Source organism: Chlamydotis macqueenii, chromosome 2 (genome assembly GCF_036417535.1).
Source record: "Chlamydotis macqueenii isolate bChlMac1 chromosome 2, bChlMac1.mat, whole genome shotgun sequence".
NCBI lineage: Eukaryota > Metazoa > Chordata > Aves > Otidiformes > Otididae > Chlamydotis > Chlamydotis macqueenii.
Genome location: NC_141557.1, coordinates 118,064,492 through 118,090,961, shown reverse-complemented (window position 1 = coordinate 118,090,961; position 26,470 = coordinate 118,064,492). Strand labels below are relative to the sequence as shown.

The 26,470-nt window shown below is 39.2% G+C and overlaps 1 protein-coding gene across 3 annotated transcripts in view; it reads right to left on the bottom strand.

Moving 5' to 3' along the window:
* Nucleotides 1-203: 203 nt before the first annotated feature.
* The window catches only part of ASXL3 (ASXL transcriptional regulator 3), a 66,700-nt gene continuing 40,433 nt past the window's right edge, over nucleotides 204-26,470 (bottom strand). The window contains exons 7-11 of one of the 3 annotated variants that reach the window (XM_086742297.1): nucleotides 15,091-15,187; nucleotides 14,516-14,621; nucleotides 6,344-8,297; nucleotides 614-3,958; nucleotides 204-580 (exon numbers count right to left, since the gene is read on the bottom strand). In XM_086742297.1, coding sequence (XP_086598423.1) covers nucleotides 251-580; nucleotides 614-3,958; nucleotides 6,344-8,297; nucleotides 14,516-14,621; nucleotides 15,091-15,187 — 5,832 coding nt within the window. In that variant the 3' untranslated portion in view covers nucleotides 204-250. Of the gene's footprint in view, nucleotides 3,959-6,343; nucleotides 8,298-14,515; nucleotides 14,622-15,090; nucleotides 15,188-26,470 lie in introns of all 3 variants that reach the window. The other 2 variants (XM_086742298.1, XM_086742296.1) reach the window with 2 other exon arrangements.

The following is a 26,470-nucleotide window of genomic DNA, read 5'->3' as shown; positions in this document are numbered from 1 at the left end:
GAGCTTATAGAAGCTTCAGTAACAAGGCTTTATTTTTTTAAAAAACTTCTTCAGGTTTCCTCTTCTTCCCAGAAAATGGCACTCAGGCAGGAAGAACTAAATACTGAAAGCACCACTTGGAAAAAAAAAAAGAAAATAAAAATCAATCAACTGATTGCAAACCATCAGTGGCCTAACCTGTTCCAATTTCTCCGTTTCTTTATCCTGCTCTCCCATGCTGATAAGGGATACTGCATCTTTGATTCAGCTCCTACCGTACAACCAGACAAGCTACACACAGTTTGGAAGGCCCTATGCAGTCATCATGACAGAAGGCTCCGCAGCCTTTGCACACGATCATGGCTTTCAGCCTGCAAGAACATTTCAGTTCCAGTTCATCGGCATTGCTGCTGTCAGCAAATTTCTGAACCGGGATCTGCGCGTTCTGGTTAGACAGGCCTGTGGCAGTGTTTGAGCCACTTCCTAAAATCCCAATCGATTTCTCAATTGCAGACGCCGCCCTTTTGAAGCTTGTGCTACCGAAGTGTATTGTTGGGTAATTTCCACAGAGCTGCTGTTGCTGCTGCTGCTGCTGCTGCTGCTGCTGCTGCTGCTGCTGCTGCTGCTGCTGTGCGTGCTGCGTCTGTATTTTCTGAGCAGTGAGCTGGGTAAAAGGCTTCTGCGGCTCAGAAAGTAAATAGGAAGAGAAATCTGCATTTTTTAACGCAAATGCTTTTAACTGTTCTTTCACTTCGTTCTGATCATAGGAAGCTTGTTTCATGCCCAGTTCGCAGCTGCTGCTTAAACCTTCCTCAAAAGAAATAGGTTCAGATTTTATATTGCTACAGATGCTTGCTGGCTGAGGCCAACTAAGTCTTTTAGTGGTTTCCATAGTAACTGTCGGTTGTTTTTGATCAGAGGGGACTTCTGCATTTGGGTGAGGAGGGGGAGGAGGTGGCAGGGGCGGAGGGGGAGGAGGGGGATGCACTAATGTTTTACTCTGCAGAGTCTGAGAGGCACTGGCAATGTCATCACCTTCCTTAATTTGAATATTAGGGGAAAACACACTTCCTAGCCTCAACTGGTGAGCTGCTGTAGAAATATTCACATCTCCCAAGCCCTTCTGTTCCAGGTGCCTGCTAAAAGCGAACGCGTTGCAGCCAGGCAGGCCTTTTGAAGTAGTTTGCAACAAAGCTGCTGTAGGAATGGGGCCTCTCGCGGCCATGGACATTTGGTAAAAATGCTGTCTATGTGAGGTACTGGCTTCTGCATGAAAGCTGCCATTTTTATCAACGTGAAATAAGCTCTGCTGGAAACTGCATGACGGCAACGGCCTCTTCTGCTGCTTGATCTCTGGGCTGTGAGCAATTCGGCTCTGAATGGCGTGTTTGTTCAGCCACTCCTGCTTAAATGGCTGACCATGCCCTAGCTGATTCATGCTGGAACTAATTACACAAGGAGCTACTTTAACATCTGTGTCCATTGACACCTTCCCAGGCTCACATTTAATCTGAGCGTGTTCCCCTACAGTCCTGGCCATCCTCTTTTTCGGATGGTTTTCACGCTTTCTGATTTGTAGTGGGGCTATGCTGCCTGCTGTAAATCCTTTACCATCTGGATTAGGAGAGTTGGAAAGATGTTCGATAGTATTTCTCTCGGACACTGCTGTTTTGCATACTGAGGTAGTTTGTAAAGGCAAGGGAAGCCTGTTAATTTCTAGTTTGGCTCCTGATCTGGGCTGCGGCAGCACTTTCTCTAACGGCAGATTGCCTTGCAGTAGCTGTGTGACTAAAGGATTGTTGGCCTCCACTGACGACAAGCGACAGCTAGAGCCCCCGGCACTGGTAACTCTCTTGAGGGTTTCTGTTGTCAGGGACAGGGAGTCTTCCATGGAGTCCATGATGGATGTCTTGGAGGTCTGCGTCGGCTGCACACTCGTGGTTATTTCTGCAGTCTGGGCAGGAACTTCAGATCCTGTAAAATCCTCGGTGTCCATCCTGAAGCACTTGTCAGACTCATTAGTTTCCGATTTAACGGGAACAGCAATGCCCGTCAAAAGACTCCTGGATTGCAGATCTGACATTTGCGTGTAACTGGAAGGTTCGGTTTTGACATTTTTTAAGCAGTTTTGCTCTGTGTATTCCTTATGCTTACTGGAGTTCAGATGGCCGACCACTGGCTGGTCTGTACTCATTGCCTCTTCATCATGCCAACAAATTCTATTGTTAGTGTTATACTGACTGGCACAGGCAGCATCTGCTTCATTCTTAAATGCTGAAGGCCCCCTTAATTGCTCAGCAAAACCTTGGCTGGGAGTAACCACCTCAATCAATTTATCTGGAGGAGCAGGAGGCACTTCTCGAAGACTTGAACAACCTGCCTGCAAGTTCTTGCTGTCTTGCTTTGCTGTAATGGTGATAAAGCTGGAACTGTGCTCAAGGCTTTCATTAGAGACCACTTCAGGCCTGCTTATGACAGACACCTGAGGACAGGCTATACTTTGTAAGGCAGCTTCTGTCCTTACGGGCCTGCTCGGCAGGTCAATGCTGTTCTCTGCATTTTCAATAGAAGGAGGAAGCGACAGACTGGAATTCAGATTTGTAGTGTGGTCGACAATGACTTTGCAAGGTATAGACCTGTTCATGGCAGTTTGCGTAAAGCTCACTGGCTGAGATTTACCAGAGAGATCCATTCGGTTTCGTGCTCCAGAGCTTTTTTCTAAGAGATCAGCATTTAATTTAGTAGCATTATCGTAAGAGCTTATTGTCACCATGTTACCAGTAAACATTGAAATAGGTGGTCTTGCAACAGAATCTGCAAGGGCCTCACCACAACTTAAAGCTGACCTAACGGTAGTGTGAATGGAGACAGTGCTCTGCTCGTTACACCCAGTTATGGCTATCTTATCAGAAGAAAATCTGTTGGTAGTCCCCACTGGGGGAATCAGTACAGAACTACCAGAGAGATGATTTGGCAAATTATTTGCAATAGATGAAGCTGGCACAGTGGCGTAATGACCGGAGACTGCATTATTTGCATTGCTACTTGGTATTGGCAACCTTTTGTCATCGATGGCATTGGATAAGACTGTGTTATCTATGGAGACTGGCACATTACTGTTATCAATACATTTTGGTCCAATGGTTATGCATGGAGTATCAGCCCCTTGGATGGTTTTCAGCATATTTATATTACAAGCTGAAACTGCTGTGTTTGCACTGTCAACAGACATTAAAACAGAGGATTTATCAACAGAACTCGCAAAAGAAAGTTCTTTAATTGCTCCAGACATAGCAGTGCTGCAAACAGACACAGAGACTGAACTTTTATTATAAAGCACTGGCACACTGTTACTTTCAGTAGAGGTAGATGAAATAATTTTCTCACACAATTGTGGCACAGGTATATTTTCATCAGAACTGTGCACAGATAGCTCAGTAGCAGTTTCTGGTAACGTAGCTGTGTTAAGTGACTGCTGCAATAAAGCGGTAGTCTCACGGTGATGAGCAGACTTGTTGCTAGGGGACCTGCAGTTAGGATTAACTATAATGACGCCAGTAGAACCTTCAATCTTTGTGTCAGTAGAAGTTGGTATCTCCAGAGATGAGGTACTTTCCTTTGAGCTGAACTGTGATTTTGATTCTTTATTAGTCTGGAGTAAATGAGCTCGGGCTTGGTGCTTTGCAAATAGCTTGGCCTTTGTTTGCTCCTTGATGTGTGCCAGTGTTCTCGTCTTCCCACCTTCGCACGGGGTCCCCATTGCTCCAGAGACTATACTCGCAGCGGCTGCCACGGCTGCTGCAGCAGCAGCTTCTCTTTGGGCTCTTGCTTGCTGAGCTCTTGCTTTGATATCTGCAAGAGTTCTAGCCCCAGTGTTTCTCCCACTGCTCACTGATGTACTTGGGGAAACTCGAGGTTCTGGTTTAGAAACAGGCTGGCTCTTGATGATAAAAGGTGGTCCAATTTTCGAAAGCTGAATCTAAAGGAAGAAAAAAATGAGATCATTGACTCGCTAAAATCACCAGCTGTCTCTTAAAGGGTCAGAGAAACATAATGAAGGGAATTACTATTCAGTGCAGCCAGACAGAAAAATGCTAAAAATTAATGATATTTACACTTCAGTATTTTATCATCCTCCAGCATGAATAACTGACACCTGTACTAGCCTACTCACATTGATCCTTCTGACAGGAAGAAAGGCTGAACTGGATGACAACGTGATGCTTATCTGAAGCAATTTGTCAGACCTGTTTTATATGCAGTGTATCTAACTGAGAAGATCAACAAGCCCAGTGCAGTGATACTGGAAAAGAGCCTACAACTAAGCACTTGCTGCAGAAGTGTGAGAAAATAACAATCATGTAGTGCTTTTGCTCCTTGGTCTCCAATGAATAAGACATTAGGAACAGCCTGTCTTTCACTTATATACCAGACAGCAAATCTTGCCTTTAGAGAGGATGTAGCAGTGTCTCCACTAAGCCTGTTTTTCATGTTATGCTCAGAGCACTTTACAGAAGTGGTATAAAAGAAGAGAATCACCAAAGGATACGCCTTTCCCTTCCTCACTTGCAATGTTAGAAGATCCGCTTTAGTACATCCCCGGATACCTCCTACACTACTGCATTTCAAAAATGAAATCTTCAAACCTACAAATATTAAAATCCAAATATTAAAGTTTTAAATACCTAAAACTTTAAGCAAAATAATAACCTGTAAAATCACTGGGATTATTAGTATGTTTCCAGTTAGGCACATCTGTTTTCAAGACTAGAGATTAAGAGTCCTGGGACCATTTTATAACTCATACACTCTCTCAGAATACCCAAAGGTTGGCAAAAAAACATTTCAGTTTTGAAATGCTTGCCAATTTTTCCGTGTTCTCATTCACTGGCTGCAGGCTTCAGGAAGACTCAATTCTTAAGACTGTGCAAGACTGACAGCATCTGATTTTCCATAAAAGATCAGTGGAAATCAATATTGAGACGGTATTGTCATATATGTTACCATTTATATAAGCATACAATTCTATGCCTCTCTGGAGGAGTGGAATACTTCACTTTTCCTAGCAGTTAAACTTTGGCTTACAAATAAACACTCATGCCTAATATTGTTAGGCTTTAACACTTACATGAACATATTCTAACGAACAGCACAAACTCACAACTACTTCAAAATATTTTGCTGTTTCAGTAGCAACGTTTTTCAGTTTCCACTTTGCATCACCAGAACTGCTCAAGTTCTAAGTGCTTGATTATTTTTATTATTATACTCATGACTTTTTCTTATTCCCTAGAGATCTATTTTCCTTTGAGCTTAGAGAGTAATTAGAATTTATTAGGCTAGATAGAGACCTTCCCAATATGAAAGAATATCACTAAACTCAGAATGGGCTAACTTCCAGTTGCATCACTGCTCATAAAAATAAATTAGTTGAAGTATGCTGCCGCACTAGTGATTAAAACAGTTAGCCTGTTTGCCCTCCTGGCCATATTAACAATGCTCAGTGATTGCAGCAGTTAAAAATAAATGCAGAAAAGGGCATTTCTGAATAATCAGGAACTAGTATTGCAAAGTCAATGGCTTAAGTTCAGGAAATTGGATCTAAAACTTGGCTGATGTCATCATGTACAAAATTAAAAGGGTCAAAACGCTGAGCCTATATATAACTAGATCTATAGATCCCTGTGTTAGGGAAAAAAAAGCTTTCAACTGGAATTTACTTTCTTACCTAGCAGAATGATACACATAAAAGTATTTACTTATTTGGTGTACCTTTTTTACCTTTTGTTTTGCCATTAACAAAGATATCTACAAATATATCAATTAGACACCTCCCCCCGAGAGCCAGGTCTCTGTTTCCAATTAATTCTACGGGGAAATCTTATACTTCAGCCTACTCGAAGCCCTGGGCTTGCAAAGGGATCTCCAACTATTCCGACTCTAGGTTCCCTTGCTGGAACACTGGTTGTTTTTCTTAATATTGATTATGGTAACATTTATTATTCGTGCTTGCTGTAGAAGTAACCCGCGGGAGAACAGGCAGCTAATGCAGTTGGGCAATTACAAAAACAAGTAGCACTGCGTCAATGACGGGGAAGCTCTTGAATTAGATTAAGCCAATAGATCCTGGAAAACTTCCCCTCACACAAAAGCCATTTTGTAGCAAAGACTCTGAACAACCACAGGTATATTTGTATCAGAAGTAATGTGGCATGGTAGAAATGTAATAGTAAAGTGAAAACATCAGTACTGACACTCTTCACACCTCCACAAAATATACAGCACGCACTATGTCTGCATGCAGTCAGCAGGAGGGAGATAAACCTTTAGTTTCCAAGTCAGCCTGTTTATTCATTACTTTTACCTTAAGGGGTGGAACTCGGGGTTCTTCTCTGGGTGGCTGATCTTTATCAGACGGACTCGTTGATGAAGCACTACGGTTAGGCTGATCATCATCTATTCTAGCTCTCTTCTCTTTGCAGATTCCAAAACTGTGCTGTTCTGCTGTTTTCCTCTTTGGGATCTCTGGGTCTCTACTTTCATTCCTCACTTCAGGTGATTTTGTGGGTTCTAATGACTTGGAAGAATGTGAGCTCTCTAGACGGCTTTGGCTGCTGCCTGTTAGCTTGTGAGATTTACTTCTGCACACTTCAGAGAATGTAGCTTTCTCTAGAGATGAGGTATATAGTTTGTCATGTGGCTTTGATGGAAGCAATTCAGTATTTTTGCCAATTGATCCTTCTGATAAGACAGCTAGCTCTGATGGCAAGAGCGTACCTTTCTTGTCACCTCTTTGCTGAACACTGTGATTTTTAATTTTGATCACCTCTGGAGGAGAGTGTTCTGGGATGGATGTAATGTAGGATTTCTCAGTTTCAGAATGGGACTTACATGGTTGATGACTGAGGTTTTTGCTTTGAGGCTCTTCCAATACTGAAGTATCAGGTATAATCGTTAGCGGACCAACTTTGATATTTTCAGGTGCACTCTGAATTTGCTTTGGCTGAACAACAAGATTCTCTTCTTGAACTATATTAGGAACAGCAGAGCTTTCATCTTTTAAAGTGGGAAGGGAGTCTTCCAACAAACATGGTGATTTCCTTTGTTGCAGAATACGCCTTTCATTGTTTGGGGAATTAGAAACTGGAGATATCTCTGATGGAAGAGGCAAACTATTTGCGACAGATGTTTCAGAAGTTAGAACAACAGAAGATATAGAAGATGTTTCTGATGTTAAAGGCAAATCAGACATTGGAGATGCTTCTGATGTTAAAGGTAAATTAGAAGCTGGTGATGCCTCTGATGTCAAAGGTAGATTTGACATCAGAGACGCTTCTGAGGTTACAGGTGAGGTGGACATTGGAGAGATTTCTGACATTAAAGGTGTGTGCAAGTTTTCATCACTGGCCTTTTGCTGCATATCACCCTCAATGTTTTCAGTACTGGACACTTCAGATGAGCAAGCTGTTTCAAGAGATGCTGGAGTGCAGGGTTCCTCTGAAGTCGACTGGGTGTCTCCTCCAGGAGAAGCAATACAAACACATGGTCCTTCTGGACTTCCAGAGGAAAAGGAAGTTTCAGAAATACAAGCATTCTCAGACAACTGTTCCTCGGGGTCACTTTGAAGCTCCATATCCACCGCAATGCCTCCACCAGTGAACAAGGAGCCTTCCAGAGCAGAATTTTGCATTTCTGGTGCAATTAGCTCTTTTGCAGACTCAGAATCCTTCTCTGCTGTATCACTGACAGAGTTTGTAGATGAAGCTGATTGTGCTGGTGATACAGAATCCTCCAGCTGATCTATCACAACTGACATCTCCTCCTGAGGGCATTCTGACTTCAACTCCACTTTAATTTCTATGTGAGATACAGTATCAGTAACATCATTCATCATGACACAGGACTCAGTGCTGTCTGCAAGCTGTACTGCCTCTGTTTCTTCATTTGTGCCAGCTGGACTTACTGACTCCTCAGAAAACTCATGTTCTGTTTTATGGTTCTCCTCTTGGCATTCACAAATACTTGTCTCAACCTCTTCAGCAATCTCCTCCTGAATGATTGATTCTTCAGGTACCAGTATATCCTCTGAGTCTGCCGTTAGATCCTTAATAGGAACCTGTTCCATACTACAAAGAGATGGACAATAATCTTTCTCTGGTAAAGGTGGAATTTTAGCGCCTTTCTCTTCTTGGTCCTCAAAGGTTGCTTGCTTAGAAGGACCAGGTGTGCTAGAAGATCCACACAAAGAATTGCTTTCTTCTTCATCATTGTTCTGCGCTGCAGTGAGTTTCATTGATTCCCCTCTTGACATTCCCAATCTAAATAAAACCACACAAATTAAAAAGGTCTTTTCATCACAGACATGATAAAGGAATAGGATTCTCTTTCTTGCCACATCTTTTATTCACAAAAAGGACGTATTTTCCAATTTAAACCAGTGGTTTGGTTAAGTGATGGCTGACTAATTTATATATGGTTTTATATACTTTGGAAACCTAACTACCTAGATTTTCTTACTAGTATTAAAAAACTTAAATATTTTTAAAGCAAGCTACACTACTCATACTCTGTTTAAATTCCTGTGTTTGTTTTGTTGTTGTTTTTTTTTTTTTTAATACTAGCACAACACTGCAATAATAATACAGTATGCATTGCAGAGGAAAGGCACAATATATCTTCTTCAATCAGTAACAGTTCTAAAGGAAATCCCAGTTTTCCTTCTACACCTGTCACAGCCAGCAATATGGCTTCAATGCTGCGCTTTAAAGAAAAAAGCTTCGCCTAAAGCTAATTAAGACAAAGCATGCGTTTCAGTTTTGTAATTTGACAGTCCTTTCAAGTTTATGATGAAAATCCAAATAACTCCATTTCAGCCTCATTTTACAACTCAAGAGTCTATTATAAAGATCTCATTTGATAGCTTGTGTGTTTTTGCTCCATTCTTTCAGCAAACTTAATACTTCATTTAAGATAACACAATTTGTAAATAAACAATCTATGTATATACTATTCATTCCATTTCACTGTAATTAAAAAGAAGTTTAACATTCTTAAGGAGCTAAAAAGATGACATATATTTATAATTTATACATTCATTCCCAGGGATGAAGTGCAAAGGAAACATTCCTACGTATACTTCCCTTCTGAAGATTTTCTTACCTTTGATCCTGAAAATATTAGTTTTAAAAAAAGGTTTTATTACTTCAATGGAATTTTTTAAAACTCACAACAAACCAAACGAAAAGTGAAAGGCTGAAAAATGATTATTTTAAAAAAAGGTATGTCCTCTGACATCCTCATTTCCTTCTAAGGACAACAGGAGTATAGGTGTTCAGCATCAGTAAGATTTTCCAAGGAGACTTTGTGCCTCAGCAATTCCATAATAGTAGAAAATATACAAAATCTTAGTTGGAGGCCTTAAAAGAAATTTCATAGTAGTAAGGACCTTCTAATGCCATTAACAGAATTTTGATATCTGTTCTCATTTTAATCAGAAAACAAAGAATAATATGAAAATAAGAGAGCATAAAATATATTCAGAAATTATGGAAACCACACAACTTGGCAATGTGCAGCCAGAGGATACGGAGATCACAAAGGCCCATGCACATAGGAGTACAGAATAAAGATGGAAAAACCCAGAATCTGTGGTTGCCCATTTTAAAAATACTGAACAGATGCATTACAGTGATATCTCTGAACACAAAAAAGCCCCAAACAGTCTGAAATTGGCACCCAAAAAAGGACTCTCAGGGTAATTATTAATATTGCCTACTACTAGTCACTTAATATGCACGTAGTCTCCCTACGCCATCAATACGCTGAGGAAGGACCCTCTAGAGAGCAATTCAGAGCAGCAGATTTACATCTCCCACATTGAATGCACTTCAGAAGATGTGCCTTTCTTCTATAGACCTTACAGGGAACCTATAGCCTGCAAGTCTAGGTTATAAGTTTAGGTGAGTAAAGTTTAGTTTACCTAGGTTTAGGTAACTTCCTCCTCTGAAATTCCTTGTGTAAATGAGCAAAAGTTATCTCAGGAAAATGAAGAGGGGAAACAAATCCACTGCATTACTGAAAACTAAATCAGTGGTCTATTTTCTCTAGCTGGCTTACATCACAAAAAGATATTGCCTGATAGTTATCTTTATGGAATAAAAGTCAGCAAAGGAATGAAGGACAGGATAAAGGTGAATGTCACATAGACACTACACATATATACACATTCTAGCAACATATTGAAGAGGAAGAAGTGTAAGAAAAGTAAGATAATGCAGGATTAAGGCCAGCAGAACATGTATTGGATCTTAATCAACTTTATGCAGTATTTGAAATGCTAATATCTTGAAGAAGATACTGCAGTGAAGAAAAAGGCTTTCAAAAGGAGAAGGCTCAATATCAGGATATTTAAGGCAATCTCAGATTACAAGATAAAAAGCTGATCTGTCTTCTTCCTTTGAGAAAAAAAAAAACTGAAGTTTGCAAAACAGTTCAAAAATATGAGGACAGCAGTAAATGGCCATTAGTGAAAATGCTGATAAGGACAGGATTCAACCGGTAAAGTAAGGGCAGTCAGTCATCAAATAAAAAAACCCCAAACAGCTACTTAAGGACACAAGGACGATGATATTCTAGTGCTGTGATAAGCAGCACTGGGGAATTTTTTTTTTTTTTAAGAAGGAATAAATCAGCAGTAAAATTTAGAAGAGGGCTATCCAAAATTAAAGCTTTGATTTAGTGAGCTGGTAGCACTATCTTGACACGTCACTCTCTGAAGAGTGAGAGAAGAAATAATGTACTGAGACAATAGAGTATAACCCTTGTAATCCTGGGGCAACAAGCCAGAAGAATGTGAATTTCTGGAAACACACATCGGCTGATCCTGGATAAATGACTGCAGAATGAAGTTTCTGTTTGTGTTTGGTTTTTTAAAGAAAGTTAGAGAGAGGAAAAATGAACAACCAGAAGGAAGTGGAAAGAGAACATAAATGGATGCAAGTACAAGTACTACAACTGAGAGTCGCATGATCAACACCCTGGGTACAGGCAAAAGCAAACACAAGGAACATAATGTGTAGAGGTGACATGGAAGAAGCACTCTAAAGTCTTTGGTGCCATGAACTGTGGAGTATGTAAAAATGTTTACAAAGACGGTGCATCTGTTAATGGTCCTTGTTGTGGTTTTGTTAGTGAGGGGGGGCCTAAGGTGGTAGCTTCTGTAGGAAACTGCTAGAAGTCGCTCCCCTTTGTTCAGTGGAGTCGGCCGGGCCTAGGGCGGACCCGCTGCTGGCCAAGGCCAAGCTGATTGGTAGCAGAATGGTCCGTGATAACACCTCTGCGATAACGTATTCAAGAAGAGGAAAACACAAAAAAAAAAAAAGAGAAGAGAAGATGATGTGAAGAAGCTGAGCGGGGGCAGAGGCGCAGAGGGGGAGGCGCAGGCCTCATGGGCCTTGCAGGCCTCACCCTCTGGCCTCTCGCCAGGCAGCCGACTGGGCCCGACTCGGTCCGGCCTGGCTGCAAGAAGTGGAGAGGAGATGAGAAGTGAATAAGATGTAAAAAGGATCCTGAGAGGCATCTGCCAGCCTGTTGTGAGGAACGGCTGCAGACGCCAAGGTCAGTGAAGAAGGAGGGGGAGGAGTAATGCAGCTCCTGGCCAAAATTCCCCTGCAGCCTGTGGTGACAGCCATGGTGGAGCAGGTTGTCCCCCTGCAGCCCATGGAGGTCCACGGAGAAGCAGAGATCCACTTGGAGCCCGTGAAAGACCCCACACCAGGGGAGGTGGATGCCTGAAGGAGGCTGTGGCCCATGGAGGGCCCACTGGGGCAGCCGTTCTGGAGGGACTGCATCCCGTGGAAGAGATGACCCACGCCGGAGCAGTTTCACGAAGGACTGTGGCATATGGGTGGGACCCCACAACGGAGCAGGGGAGGAATGTGAGGAGTTCTTCCCCCGACCATGAAACAGCGGCGTAAAACAACGTGTGATGAACTGACCACGACCCCCATTCCCTCTTCCCCCCTGTGCCGCTCGGGGGGGGAGGTAGTAGAGATAATGTTAAGCTTGATAAGAGGGAGGGATGAGGGAAGGTTATCTTGTTCTCTGTCTCATTATCCTGCTGTTTGTAGTAATAAATGAATAGTTTTCCCCAAGTCGAGTCTGTTTTGCCCGCAACGGTAACTTTAAGGATTTTCTCCCTGTCCTTATCTCAAACCTCGAGCCGTTTTTCTTATATTATCTCTCCCTATTCTCTCGGAGGGTGGGGGGAGTGAGAGAGAGACTGCATAGTCTGGTCCCGATCGAGGCTGAACTATGACAGTCCTTTACTAAGTATAAGGTGAAACTTGAATTTGCTTATTGAACATCAGAAGATCAAATTAGTTGAAGTCAGAGCAAAAATACCACATTGACTGTAGAGTGAGTAAGTTAGACTGCAAGAGAGATCTACTTTGCAGACAGTGCATGTGAGAAATAGCTCAGGAAGCTTTCAAAATTTGCTACTTCAATCAAACTGAAAATAGACAAAGCCCAATCATACTCAAAGCAAGTTTAAAAAAAAAAGTGAAAAAAGGTGAGGGAACTTACACAAAGCAGAAACTATAGCAAAAGCTACCATTCAGTCAGTAAATAACGAGAAAAAGTACTTCAATCTCGCCAACCAGCCAAGAAATAGAATCTGCCTATTCAACAGCTAGGAAGAAGAACGCAAGTGAAACAATGCAAGCTGGAGAAAGGGCAGTGGGGATCAGATTCAATACTGTAGCCAAAATGGAAATGACGTGCAATATGACATTTTGCATAACAATGTTGATGTCAGAAAACTATCAAGCCAAATGACATGTATCACCACAGACTAATTATCTGCAAACCATTACAGTGTCCAGCATTAAGCGGGCACGGCAGGACTGTTGGCTCTGTAACATCAGGAGCATCGTTCTCTGTGCATGTGACAGTCATTTGTAACTGAGGAATAGGCTTCAGCTAGAGTGAGGTGCTCATGCGTTGCTGGTACTAAACTTCTACTTCTTGTGGAAGGCCCTATGCCAATACTTTACATACCCCTTTTCTACACGAAGAGTTGGTAACCAACTCTTCTCTTGACATGCATAATGAAAAGCCATTATGTTCCATACCTAAAAACCTAATTAATTTTTTTTTAATACTAAAGAGATCAACATGTGGACTACATTAAGGTCTCAAAGCTGTTAAGTAAGAAATTAAGCACTTGACAATAAGAAAGTCTGCCATATTAAGAACCTAGAATTTCCATTATATGTAAAGATCAAGTGGTATAGAAATAGTATTCACACTGGAAGAAAGCACCTAGCAAGGATGTGCAAAATAAAATACGAAAATGAAGCTGTCCATTTGCTACCTTGTTTTCACTACATTTCCCGGTGGTCCACAGCAGTGGACTGTGAGAAGTAGCATTCTTACTGCAGAAACACTTCAGTTAATGCCTTAATCTTTAAGTTAATCACTTAATATGAAGGGTTCCATCTGCCCTGTATTTCCTAAATAAAAAATATCTAACAACAAAACTAAGACATGTCATCGATGATGGTTCCCTTGGCACATTTTTGTCTGATAAGTATTATTCATAAATTCCACTAAAACATACCTGAAAATTAAAGAAAAAAAATCTGTAACTTTAAAATAATTAGTTTATACTTCATAATAATTAATACTTTTAATACTTAGTATATTTATATACAGATGTAATTGTAAGTATTGATGGATTAACTTTTTAAAGCAATTTTTTAAAGGAAGATTCTTGAATTTTAAAAACACAAGAATTTCCTTAAAATTCGCTTTTTAAAAAAACAGAATATAAGAACTAAATCTTCAGCTGCTGCAGAATGCTATCTCTGCATCATCATCAACAAAATTGTGCTGACTCACCCCAGTTGTGCACCTGGAGTGATACTATCTAATTCATTTTAGTCAGTTAGGGGTATTTATTTATTCTTTGCATCTCACTTCTAAAATTAGACTAGTCATTATCATTTCATCTGTCTCTAGTCAGTATTTCTTCTGTGTCTTCTATGTCATATATTCTACTCCAGCAAAGGTCCATCTTAGTCAAACAATAAAAAACCACTATTTGAGTTTATAAACTTTCCAAATAGCTTAGAAAAAAAAAGAAAATAAATAAAATCATACTACAGAAATATCTGTACCTGTCTTCTAGTCTGTAGAAGCTGTATTTATATTTTGCAAGAGGAAAGAATTACCCTAATGCAATCTTTTACAAGATAATAATAAAATACTCACATACTTGGGCCAAGTGTCTTAAGCTCCCCTTGGAATGAATTTTTATGGATGAGTTATGAACATTTAAAAATGCAATTGTAATACAAGTGCAGACACACCACTATAATTCTACCCACAACTTATACTGGGGAATGACTGCCTTTGATAACTCCTTTATTAAGTTTTACAGCATATGACTGTGCTATGTGAAGCAGAGAATTATATTTTCATTTCCTCCTAAAAGAAAATGAAAAAAAATGCCTTTATTTGCTTCAGTACTTACTTTTCACCATAAAACCTTTCAAAGAATTTTTCTTTCCAAGGTTCTGTTTTCTTTTCCTTTTCAATCTCTTGTCTGATGCGCAACTGCATTTCTGGTGTAAATTCTCCTAAAAAACAAACACTAACATATTGAATAAAAGTTGTCAAGGATTAGCTTAATATGGGTAATTAAAAATGAAAGATACAAAGATGACATACAGTGATTTTTGTTGCAGCCATCCAACAATTCCAAATGAAAATAATGAAAAACAAAAGTGAGTGTGACATAGCAAGATTTAATTTACCATATAACATCAGTATTTCAAAAGTATATTGGTGGGATTTAGTTGCATGCATATGTTTCCAAGGCTGGAAGTGATGAAAACGCTTGTTTTTTTTTAAACTGTCAAAATAAGCTGCCAGAGCAAGCTGTAAAAATGTACACTAAATTCAAAATGGAGTCATCATTTTTCCTTTTGCTGAATTACTGGTGTACTACACTTGCTATTCTGAAAGTACTTCTCAAATGTAGCAACAGAGGCATTCTTCATAAAAACAATTAACCTTTGGTAAATGTGAGAACAAGTGGAGAGTTACCTTCTGCCAATCGCTGTTTCCACCCTTGTGCTGCATATGCGAAGAATTCATTATTTAGAGCGGAACTACTGAGGCGCAAAACTCCATCACTTCCCATCTAGAAAATAAGCCGATGGTAGCAGAAGATAGTGTCAGAAATAGCGTCAGCTAAGATTACATAAAAACAGAGTTCCAATTAAGGGAAATGGGGAGGGATAGGGAGTGGGAAAAACAAAGAAAATTACCTACTACTACTAAACCAGCATTTTCATTATAGTCGTTACTGTAAATGCAAGTGGGCTAATTCAGCAGCAGCGTGCTCTCTTCAGTCATCAGTATTACTGATGATAACTCAGTCTACAACTGATTGATGTGTTTTAATCACAGCCCTCTATCTTGAGCCCATGTCTAGAGCTATTGTACACAATCAAAAATCAAGATCATTACTGTACTTGTGCATCTGCCTGGAATATGGTACAAAACAAATTAATTAAATGTAATGAAGACAGTAACTTTGCTGTTTCTAAATAAACCTAACGCTCATGTTAGCTAATATGCTGTACTTGCAGAAGAGTGGATAACAAGTAACCTTAACAAAATAACTGGTATAAACTCAGCACTAAAACTAAAAACAGATATACACATAATTCTGTAGGCATCAACAAACACTGAAAACTGTAGAAGAACATTATAATTATTTTTCCTTTTACATCTGTCAAACATTCAATGATAAAACACCATTAAAAGTCTTAATCACAATATTTTCTACAATAACTTTTAAAAGCAATCCAACTACGGAGCTTTCTTTTACCATAAAACTTAATGCTTATTTTCACGTTGTGAGGATATGTCTGACTATTGAAGGAATTCTCATAACTGAAAAAAGTAATTATATAAAACAAATTAGCAGTGGGTATCACCTCTAGTATAATAAATAAACAGACAATAAAACCAAATCAGCAAATAAAAAGAGAAAGAGAGGAAACAGCAGAAGAGGCAACGTTGCCAGAACAATCACTTTCACTGTAGTTCATTTTACATCCTTTAAGGTAACTAAGAGATAAACATTTGACAACACCATTTGTGATCTAACAGTAAAAACCAGCACATTTTCCAGCATATTAACACATGGTTTAGCTATGTAATATCCCCTAATTCTCAGTGCTTGTTTCAAACTGGAGCCAGAAAGAAGCAGACATGTCCAAAACATTAAACAATAATTAGCTTTATCTCCCTTTCTGAGCTCTGTATTTCACCAGTAATACTGGCCCTACTTTCAGAACTGTCTTTGCTAATTTACTTCTTGCCTAGCTGACATCCTGTCCCAGAATAATCTCACAGGAGTAAAACAGAAAGATATGACGCTGTAAAAAGACAAATAGAGTGAAAATAGACTCGGAAAAATAGGCAACGCTGAAGGCATTTGATCATAGCAAGAAAACTGTATGTGAATGGTACCAGGGTCCTTCAGCACGATATGAGCCCACAGTACCACTGTCTGAGATTTCCTGCTATATGGCATTGTTTCCCCAAAAAGTCACAGGATTTGCATTCATGTAGGGTGGATGTATAATGTTTCTACACTTCTCATGATGTGAGAGACGGACAGGCTATGACTAATGCTGAAACTGGAGAAAAACTGGAAAGAAACAGTGAAACATAGCAGAAGCAGCAGGAAAATAAAATTAGTGAGACAAGAGAAAGGCCATAAAGAATATGCAATTACTGTACAAATTAACTTTTCCAGAAATATTTAAACTCCAGTATTAAAGGGAGATTTTTAGACAACAGTGCCTCTTGCATTTGAACAAACCAACCAGTATATGGCCAAAATTAGTGTAAGCTAAGCACTTAGACAATTTCCCAAAAAGCTAAGACGAGAAGTTACAAATAAAAGAATCACAAGTCACTAAACAAACAGTTCTTTGCTCCTCAAAGAAAGTGCTGAAGCTAACTTTGGTTTCAACATAAAAGAAGATGAAATAATAAAACCAGTCATTTCAACATAGGTTCTACTCCAAACTTCAGTAAATTCAAGATTTTATCCCTAAGCCTGACAGTGTTTTGCAGGAAAGTGTAATACAGACATGAAATCGCTATTATATTTAACCTCATCTAACTGCAGGCTGCCTCTGAAAGGCACAGTCCTGCTGAAACTCCATTGCTCAGCTGATGGCAAACAGTGTAGCCATATCACTAGCCCGATCAACAAATCTCATAGGAAAGTAATAATTTGAGGACCATAATTTTCTGTTAAATCAGCAAAATGATCCAAGTTATCCTAAGGTCATACGATCATTAGGTCTCATGCGGAGTTGGAATGTACTGCAAGAGGCAGAAAGAGAATGTCGCTTTTCAGCAGCAACCCACTTTCAGATTGCCTTAAACATAGTAAGAAACTGTAGCCAAGTGTGATTGGGCTATTTCACTAGGCTGCACAAATCAAGAGCATTATGAAGACTGCCAAGTTATATTACCATGTAAATACAAGAAGAATAGTATTACCTTCGTCGTAACCCTGTTGTTGTAAGGACATGGGAAAAGCAAGTTTTGTAGGAGGAGTTACTGCATTATTTTACTGGCTAATATACTTGGAAAAAATCACCAAGTTTTTAGGTCCACAATTTCTTATAAAGTGTGAAAAAGAAACACACTCCAAGCTAAATGCTAGAAAGAGGTTCAACCAAATTCAAATGTTAAACAGTCCACCTGAGACAAAAGCACAGGCTGGAACTTCAGCGAATGTTAGCAAGGTCATAGGTAAAGTTCATTAGTTCTTGTGGACCATTAAAAATGCCAAGTAGTAAGTACCTGTCGAAGGAAAAAGGAATAGGGGAAAAAAAAAAACAGAAGGAGAACAGCAGAAAGGGAAAATGAGAAGATTGCAGTGGGTTACCTAAGAAGAAAAATTAGTATAGGTCAGCTAGCAATGGAACAACAGATCATTTGTGGACTGCATCAGAAAACAGATGCACGCTGCACTGACCACTTTAGATATTAATTGTAACAGCTTAAAAGTGTTAGAGAACTATGTCCACAAGATTGAAAATACGATGTTAAAGATGCTTAGGCTAAGAAAAGTAAGAAGAATAAACTCCAGAAAAAGTCACTGTTGACTTCATGATAGTCATTGCCTTTGATGAACTGGCAGAGGAGGACCTTTCCTGAGACCTATGCTCATGGGACCACACAACTTGTGGAAGATTTAAGGAGCTGGAACAGCTGAAATAGAGACAAAAGAGCATATAACGATATAGAAGGTGAAAACATATAATTAATTAATTAAACTAATTAGAGGAGAAGCTTCCAGTGATCTATTTTGACACGATATGAAAGAATCATTTCAGGCTAAAATACTATGGAGGGATGCATGAAAATAGTCATCATTATCTAGACGACTTGGTACACATAATTTAGAGTAAGAGATATGAATGGAAAAAATGCAGGAAATAGAGTTGGCCGGCCTCAGTGACTTTGCCAAACTTGCTCGGAAATTTGAGATCATGAAAACCTGTGTTGGGAATAGAACAGGAAGAATTTATTCAGTCAGTTAAAGCTCAAAGTGAAAAGGATGAGTACAAAAAAGCTAAAGAAACTCATAATGGTTCACTTTAGCTAGTGAACGAGACAGAATTTTTCAAAATGTTACAAGAAAAAAGTACTAAGCAGAAAGGAGATCCACTACCAAATGAGGAATACAATCCAAACTAAGCTAACAAGAAGTTCAATCTAGCTATTTTTGATTCATTTAAAGCTTTCTACACAACGAAAAAAAATTTGAACAAGTTAGAACAGACACAAGATAAGCAATTTTACATCTAGGTTTTTTTTAAAAAAGTCTATCAAAACCAACACCACTAACAAAGATGTTTTAGTCCTTTTCTCAATACCCTGGCCATGTGAAATCAAGCTGACATTTTTTTTCTGCTCTGCTAAACTTGGAAGGACTAAGAGGTCTTCCTCATACAATATCAGCTAACAACCTCTACTGAAATGTTCTTTTCTTACCTCACCCAGAGAATGCATTTTCACCTAAGTCAAAATGTTAAAGTGGAAATTGAAAATTTTTAAGCCAAAGGTTGTATTTACTTCTCTATGCTCTGATGATAGAGACAGCACAATTAACCCCTAGGTCTAAATTACAATCTGAAGAAACATGCCAATAAAGCAGTTCTTAAATACACTATTAATCTTTATGGTATTTTAAAAAATGCTGTCCAACAGAGACAGTGTGCTAATGAGCTGGAACAACAAACATTTATTGGAAAGTTTATGTTTTATTCTGTTGAGGTTTAAATTTCTGTTTTTCTGATTAAGCACAATGGTAGAATTATGTTTTCTAATTAATACTTCTGTGCAGAATTCACAATGGCTTTTAAAAGTTCCTCTTTTTATTGAAAGCACACAAAAAATCACCCAACCCCCAAACATATCTGCTAATAACCAACATCTGTTTGCATTACAAAGCAAATGTCAAACACTCTTATCAAAAGGAACTGATGATTCTACTTCAACTATTTTCCTCCAGCTTCCACTGGAGATGGCTGAACACCTGCCTGCCGATGGGAAGTAGTAAATGAAATCCTTGTTTTGCTTTGTGTGTGTGCATGGCTTTTGTTTTACCTATTAAACTGTCTTTTATCTCAACCCAGGAGTTTTCCCACTTTTACCCTTCCAATTCTCTCCCCCATCTCACTGGGGAGAAGAGAGCGAGTGGCTGTGTGCTGCTTAGTTGCCAGCTGGGGTCAAACCACTACACCAATTCACAAGCGAGTCCCCAGGTGATACTATCAAATATCCCTGTAGACCACCAAAACTGGATGCTTGTCACCTGTGAGCAGCGGCTTCAGGTCACTACTCAAAGTGCTTTTGGGATTCTTTGAGGGGGTGAATAGAAGAGATGACTGCTAACTTTCCTAACAAAAACAATATCCAAACTCATACTTTGCAAACTATAATTTGATGACAAAGATTAATATTTGCTATTAATGATTTCCATAGTGTTTGCGCCAAAGGCACGGGAGGGTGGTGGCATTCCTGGCTGGAATTCAGCTTAAGATTAAAACAACTAACGTAAATGTCTAGACATGGCCTAGGTTTCCAATTTCCTATGACAGTCAATGGATGTCTAGCTGATGCTGTCAATGGAGCCTAGAGGACTATTCAGCTGACCAGCAAGTCGACATCTACTTTACAGTGAGACAAATAGCTCTTCAGGCTCTTTGTTCACGTATTGACTTGATCTGCATCATCTCTAATGGCAGTTCAGACATTTAGCACACTTGCAGACATACAAATTCAGATGTCTTTATTTGGAGGTGAATCTTATGCTGCTCCACGTCAAGCAGCTCAGAAGCTGGATACAGGAAAGGAACAAAGAGGTAACACACTGTAACAACAGGAAAGTGGAACAAGAAAAGCACTTACCAAATTAATTCCTGTTAATGCTTATAAAACATAACAGAAAAGACGAGGCAACCAATTTCTAAAGGCTGTCTACCTTGTCATTAACTACTGAAAACTTCAAAAAGACACCCTTCTTCACACAGAGCAGAACTAGACACAAGCTCTGCAGATCCATCTGGACAAAATGTTCCAGGTATAAGCAGTCATAAACGTGCTCCTGAGCATTGATACAACATACCATAAGCCCACATCTGTTGCATTAGGCACCTAAGACTACATTCCTATTCCTCTTGAAACAGCATGTTTAAAAAGGGGACATGTAAATTTTAATTAGGCAGCTTCAGGCATCAGCAACTAGTTTACCTGTGCAACTTTGGCAAATTTGAAATTCATATATAACAGCAAAATGCACCCAAGCACACCATCAGAGAATAAAAAGCTCTCTCCACGCTAAACCCTCCAAACCTTCATATGATCTCTATACACAGAGAAAGGTAATCTCAAAATAAGAACCTGTTCTGGAAAAAAAAGAGAAGAACCAATCCCAAGAACAAATTAAGAAAAGCCAGTGCTCTCAGTCTCCAAGACAGTCACCACCTACAAAGAGGATTCCAAAGGGCAATGAGGACAATAGAGACCATGTGATTAACCTCATGAAGGTCTTGATAGGTATGATGCCTGTAAAATCTACCCATTTCACTGGTTATTTAACTTTGATGCCCATCTACCTTCACTCTAATGATACAGCCAGAAATGGGATTGAGTGGATCAGAAGTGACAAGGAGGCTGTAGGACTCATCATAGAATCTAGGGATCTGTCGATATTTTTATGAGCAGTGGCATATACTGGTAATGAAGTAGTGGTTTAATAGGTGCTATAGGCAGAACAACTTTGGCATCTTCACCCATGGGATGATGCCCCAATAAGGTTTAGAGTTATGGCAATAGATAAGCAACGATGGAAAATAGCCCTCCCAGAGGAAAGGAACATGCTGTGAAGAAAGACTAGCTAATTTCTCCAAAATCTGAATACTGAATTTATATACGTGGCTCCATAGTGTGGGCAAATAAAATAAAATAAAATATTGTTCTATGGACCACTGCCAAAACAAGTTTATTTATAAAAGGAGGGGTTAAAGAAGGGGCCAATGTGATGACAGTGGTACATTTATCCCAGTCTTTGATGCCTGAACACTAATGCAAGAACTACAAATGGTACGTAGGAGGACTTGGAAGATTTAGCTGACAATCAACATTTTGACTTAATTGGCAAAATGGAGATCTGATAATTCATATGACTGATAGTAATATAAAAGACTAAAGCTTGTTTGGGAAAAAAGGAAAGAAGGAATGACAACAGAATTTTTTTTTTTTAAAGTATTTAAAGTGGGCATACTTTCATAAATGCAGAATTAGTTAGGAGAATCCCCAATAATGTGGTGCTAGCGAAAAAGGAGTTGAAGAAATCTCACCATTCTTTAAATAAGCAATACTGACCACATGGAGTGCAAAGCCTCCTGCAAAGAAATAATGTGGTTTGTACAATGAGACCACATTGTCTTAGTTAGGACCTCACTGTTGATCTCACAGCATGCAGGGAATAGAAATGAGGTCAACTTACTAAGCAAGAATGCCACAGCAGAAGATGGTATGATGGGCCAAAATTAGACACAGTTGGCAAGGGACACATCAAACTCCAGAAGAAATAATTCCATATGCGCATTGGAGCAAGAAGATGATGAAAGAAAACTTTAGTCCACTGTGAAACACAGGGGAAAAACTAGAGAGATATGGAGACAAAGCTAATGTTCATACTGCTTTTTTTTTGTATCCATCTTTACCACAAATGCTGCATTGAGGTGCTTAATACAACTACCAGCAGTAACAAAAAGCAAAAGGGTAAGATCTCACCCCGAAACAAGCAAGGAGCTGAATAAATGTTACTTAAATGCATTCAAATCATCTGAGCTTGACAGACTGACTTGCTAAATCCCCAAATACGAATCTATTTAATAAATGTTAAAAGATGGATTTCAGAGCGGTAAGAGGAAAACGGCAAAATTATATTTGCCAGCTATATGTATACAGCACGTATGTATCACCTGTGTTGAAAGAAGGGGATAAGCACAGCTAAGGATTTACAGACTTAGCCAGCTTCAGAAGAACTCTATGGCCTACACATAGACAAGTGATTCTTTTCTGAGATGCCCTAGGGTGTCCTAAGATGTTCCTGTGGACACATTCTGGGCAGATACAACCCAGAACCAATAGGGGACCTATAACCTTTTCAAGAAGAAGCTGTGTACTAAACCACATACCACAGCACATCTCAATTGTTTAAATATCTTGCCTGGTCTTCCTGTCTTCAAGCTCTGGAGAATATGTGCAATGATTAAAGCAGAAGATACCACACTATACACAAATGCCTGCAAGTTAAGAAGGAACTGAGCAGCAGCCAACACGAATTTGTCAAGAATAGGTCACGTCAAGTCAGTCTATTTTCTTTCTGACAGCATAAAAGGCCTTGTGATAGAAGAGAAACAGCACAATTTTCGTATCGTGATTTTAATAATGCTGTGTCCCATGACATTTTCTTAAGCAAAGCCAGGATATATAAATTGTAATTAGGTGGCTACCGAATTACTCAGAACTCTTTACTTAGGGAACTATTGATTATTTATTATCAACTGGGAAGCTGTAGCCTCTTAATGGCCTTCTTGTGTAGTCACTCTATGCAATCTAGAGTAACTGACCATAGCTCATGATTCATATCTGAAACAACCACTCAGCTGGGCAGAATGCCCATCAGAAACACTGCAATTTCATAAGATAATGGCTTAGCTTTGCCTGCTTGCGATTTAAGCCTTAGACTGCAATTAGCTCCAAAATATCTTAAAAGGATGTCATAGCATGGAGCATTGCACTGTCTTCTGGCTCTGTTTGTATTGTGGACACATTCTCTCAGTTTCTGGAACCATCTTTCTCAAACATAAACCCATTGTATCAGCCACCACAATTATGCTTCATGACGGCTGGAAGGAGCCTTACTCACTCATCAAAAACTCCTTTGCTAGCAGCTGATAGCTTGAGGCATATTAAAAGCCAAGTTAGATACTTTCTGCTCTTGAGTCTGAGTGGCATCCCTGTAGAACAGACCTCACATTAAGCCCAAGAGTCAGAAATTATCACAGAGAAATACAGAATGGCTGCAGAGAGTAGTATTAAAAGGTCATATGCTTTGTCCATACCAATGTTGTCTAGAAAAAAGTGCTACCATTGCAAAAAGGCCAGGGGACTAAAAAGGGGAACAGAAATTATTACAATTATTATTACTTCTTCTTATTATATGTGCTCTTGTCAGTCTCTGGATTGTTTAAATTCTGACACATTCTTCAGAAACTCTAACAAGATCCACTTGCACTTATTTAAGCCTAAATTCTATATAATAACGCAAAACAATGATTCTCCTGTTCATTATTTTGGCTAATGATCGGGGATCCAATTGTGTCAAGGAGTTCTCCACGGCTAGAGCTCTCCGTGCCAAGTAATACTTAGCAATTATAAAACTTAACTTTTACCCACCTGAAAAATAATTTTAAGTGAACTTGCATGTATTTCTAGTATGAAAATCATTGAAGAAGTTTCTCCATCTCCTACAGAATACTGCTGACTGTTCAGGTATGCCATTACCTATCTATAAGTAATTTTTCCACTTATACAACTACCATTCAAAGCGATTGTGATAAATGCAACTAAACTAAAAGGATACTCTAACAGTTGGCAAGTCTATAATACAGAATAAGTGCGAATGCTCTTGGGTAAGAAAAGGAAAAGTAGCTGTAGTTGTCACCAAAAAATCTGTAAATTCTGTTAAACAATGGCTGCAATGTTAAGCCAAGATACTATATTTTTCATCAGTCAGTAATATGTGAGTGGTGCCACATGGTAATAATATCAGGTAAAATCAGAGGCTGAATGAACCCTTGATAATTGCAAGGAACAGATTATCTAGATGAAGATTGTGAAAGGTCACATAATAGCCAATTACTAGGAAAATTGTCAAATGAAAGATTTCTATTTCTATTTAGCTTAGCTGGCTAAGACTGAAAAGGGGGATTTTTATTTACCATAAATATTTCAGTCCATTTTATGTAACTGTGGCTGCTACTCATATGTATGCATCCACTATCTTCTGTTTGTATCAGTTAAACTCCGCTAGCAATCAATGCTAACTTTTAGTATGCAAAAGACTTCCATGGGTTAGTTGCCTATTGTATGAAATACAACATTTCATTGTAACTAAGTTGCCACTCTTCACATTTAATTTGGCTCTGGTAGATCAAAAAGCCCAAATCCCATAATTTTTCTTTAGAATTTTTTATGGCTTATGTAAATTTTGGTGCCCTTCTTCAGATTCTTTCCATAGCTTCTGAAGTGAACTGGCCATACTTAATATTCAAGATGAGTACTTAATACTATTTATTTAATTAAAGGGTATTTTCTTCACTGCAGCCTCCCTGTTGTTGTTGCTTAAAGGTTAACTGAACAGATGTTTCTGCTGAGCTGTCCATAATCATGACCATATCTTCTTTTCAAATCTGATTTAGAAAATAACAGTGGAATAACCCACATCATTATTTCCAGTCCAAAACAGTGTATGCTTTCCTGCACTACAGCCCCACTGCAACCATTAAGCTTCAAGGTCCAGCTTAGACTGCCTTACTGTAGAACTCCTCAGTATTGGATTACCTCTGAACTTCTGGGTGAACCTCAGATGGGAAGGGAAATGGCCACAGAAAGACAGAGCTCAAGAGTCCACAGGAACACCTGTAGGTGTGATAGATAATTCCTATTTCCCTCAGAACTTGCAGGGAAGCAGAGTTTGGAGATCCAGAAAGAGGAATTACATGGGATAAACCAGTGGCATTACCAAGCCCTGAAAAAAAACTGTGTGAAAGGCCCCAACAGAAAAGTTGAGAACAGCAAAACAAAAACATCTTGAATGCAAACTGCCACACAGCAAACAGCAAAATAAAACCACTGGACTTCAATAAACTATTAGATTAGTAGCTGCACAAGCTTGATTCAAGAAATTAAGAATTCTGTAAATTCTTCACAGAAATGACACTAAGGCAAAGTACACCCTTGCAAATTACGTCAGTGTAGGCGAAAAGAAAAAAAAAAGAAACAGGAACCTATCAGCTCAAAGCACAAGGTTTTCATTACTCTCCAAGACCAGAAAGAACTGTATTGAAAGTATTAACCTGTCTGTGTTATTAAACTATAATAATACACTTCAGATGGGGGTAAAAATCAGAAGCCAGGCAAAAAAAAAAAGAGATATACTAACAAAGGAAAACAAGAACACTAACAAATCCTCTTAAATCACATTCAAGAGCTAGTCTGTTACTGAACAGCTAACATGCTGTGCTTGTTCTTCTCCAGTTTTCACACATACAGAATGTAGATTTCAAATCCTGGGGAAAAAAACAACAAAGAACCCAGAAGATTATAAAGAAACAAGCACCAACCAGGACTGAGCTCTCAAGAAATCATGACATCAATTTAAATGCTTTCTCTGATAAGCGGTCTCACGAAAAAGGAGTAGATATCACCTACAGAATCATGTGAGTTGGGCACAACCTCCAGAGGTCATGAAGTTTTCAAAGCCATTCCACTTACAGTAGCTTGTTTAGCACTTGAGTTCAGAGTATCTCCAAGAAGAGAGCTTCCACAGCCTCTCTGGACAATGTCTTCCAGTGCTTAACTACTCTTGTCATGAAAATATTTTTTACTGATAATCAAACCAGAATTTCCCATGTTTCACCTTGTTTCCATCCTCTCTAATACTATTACTGTCTGCCTCCAGGAAGAGTTCTGTCTTCTGTACAATTTCCCATTAGCTAGCTGTGAACTGCCATGAGATCCCTTTGCAGCCTCCTCTTCTCCCGTGTGAACAAATGCAGCTCTCCTGTGTTACAGCCCCTTAACCATT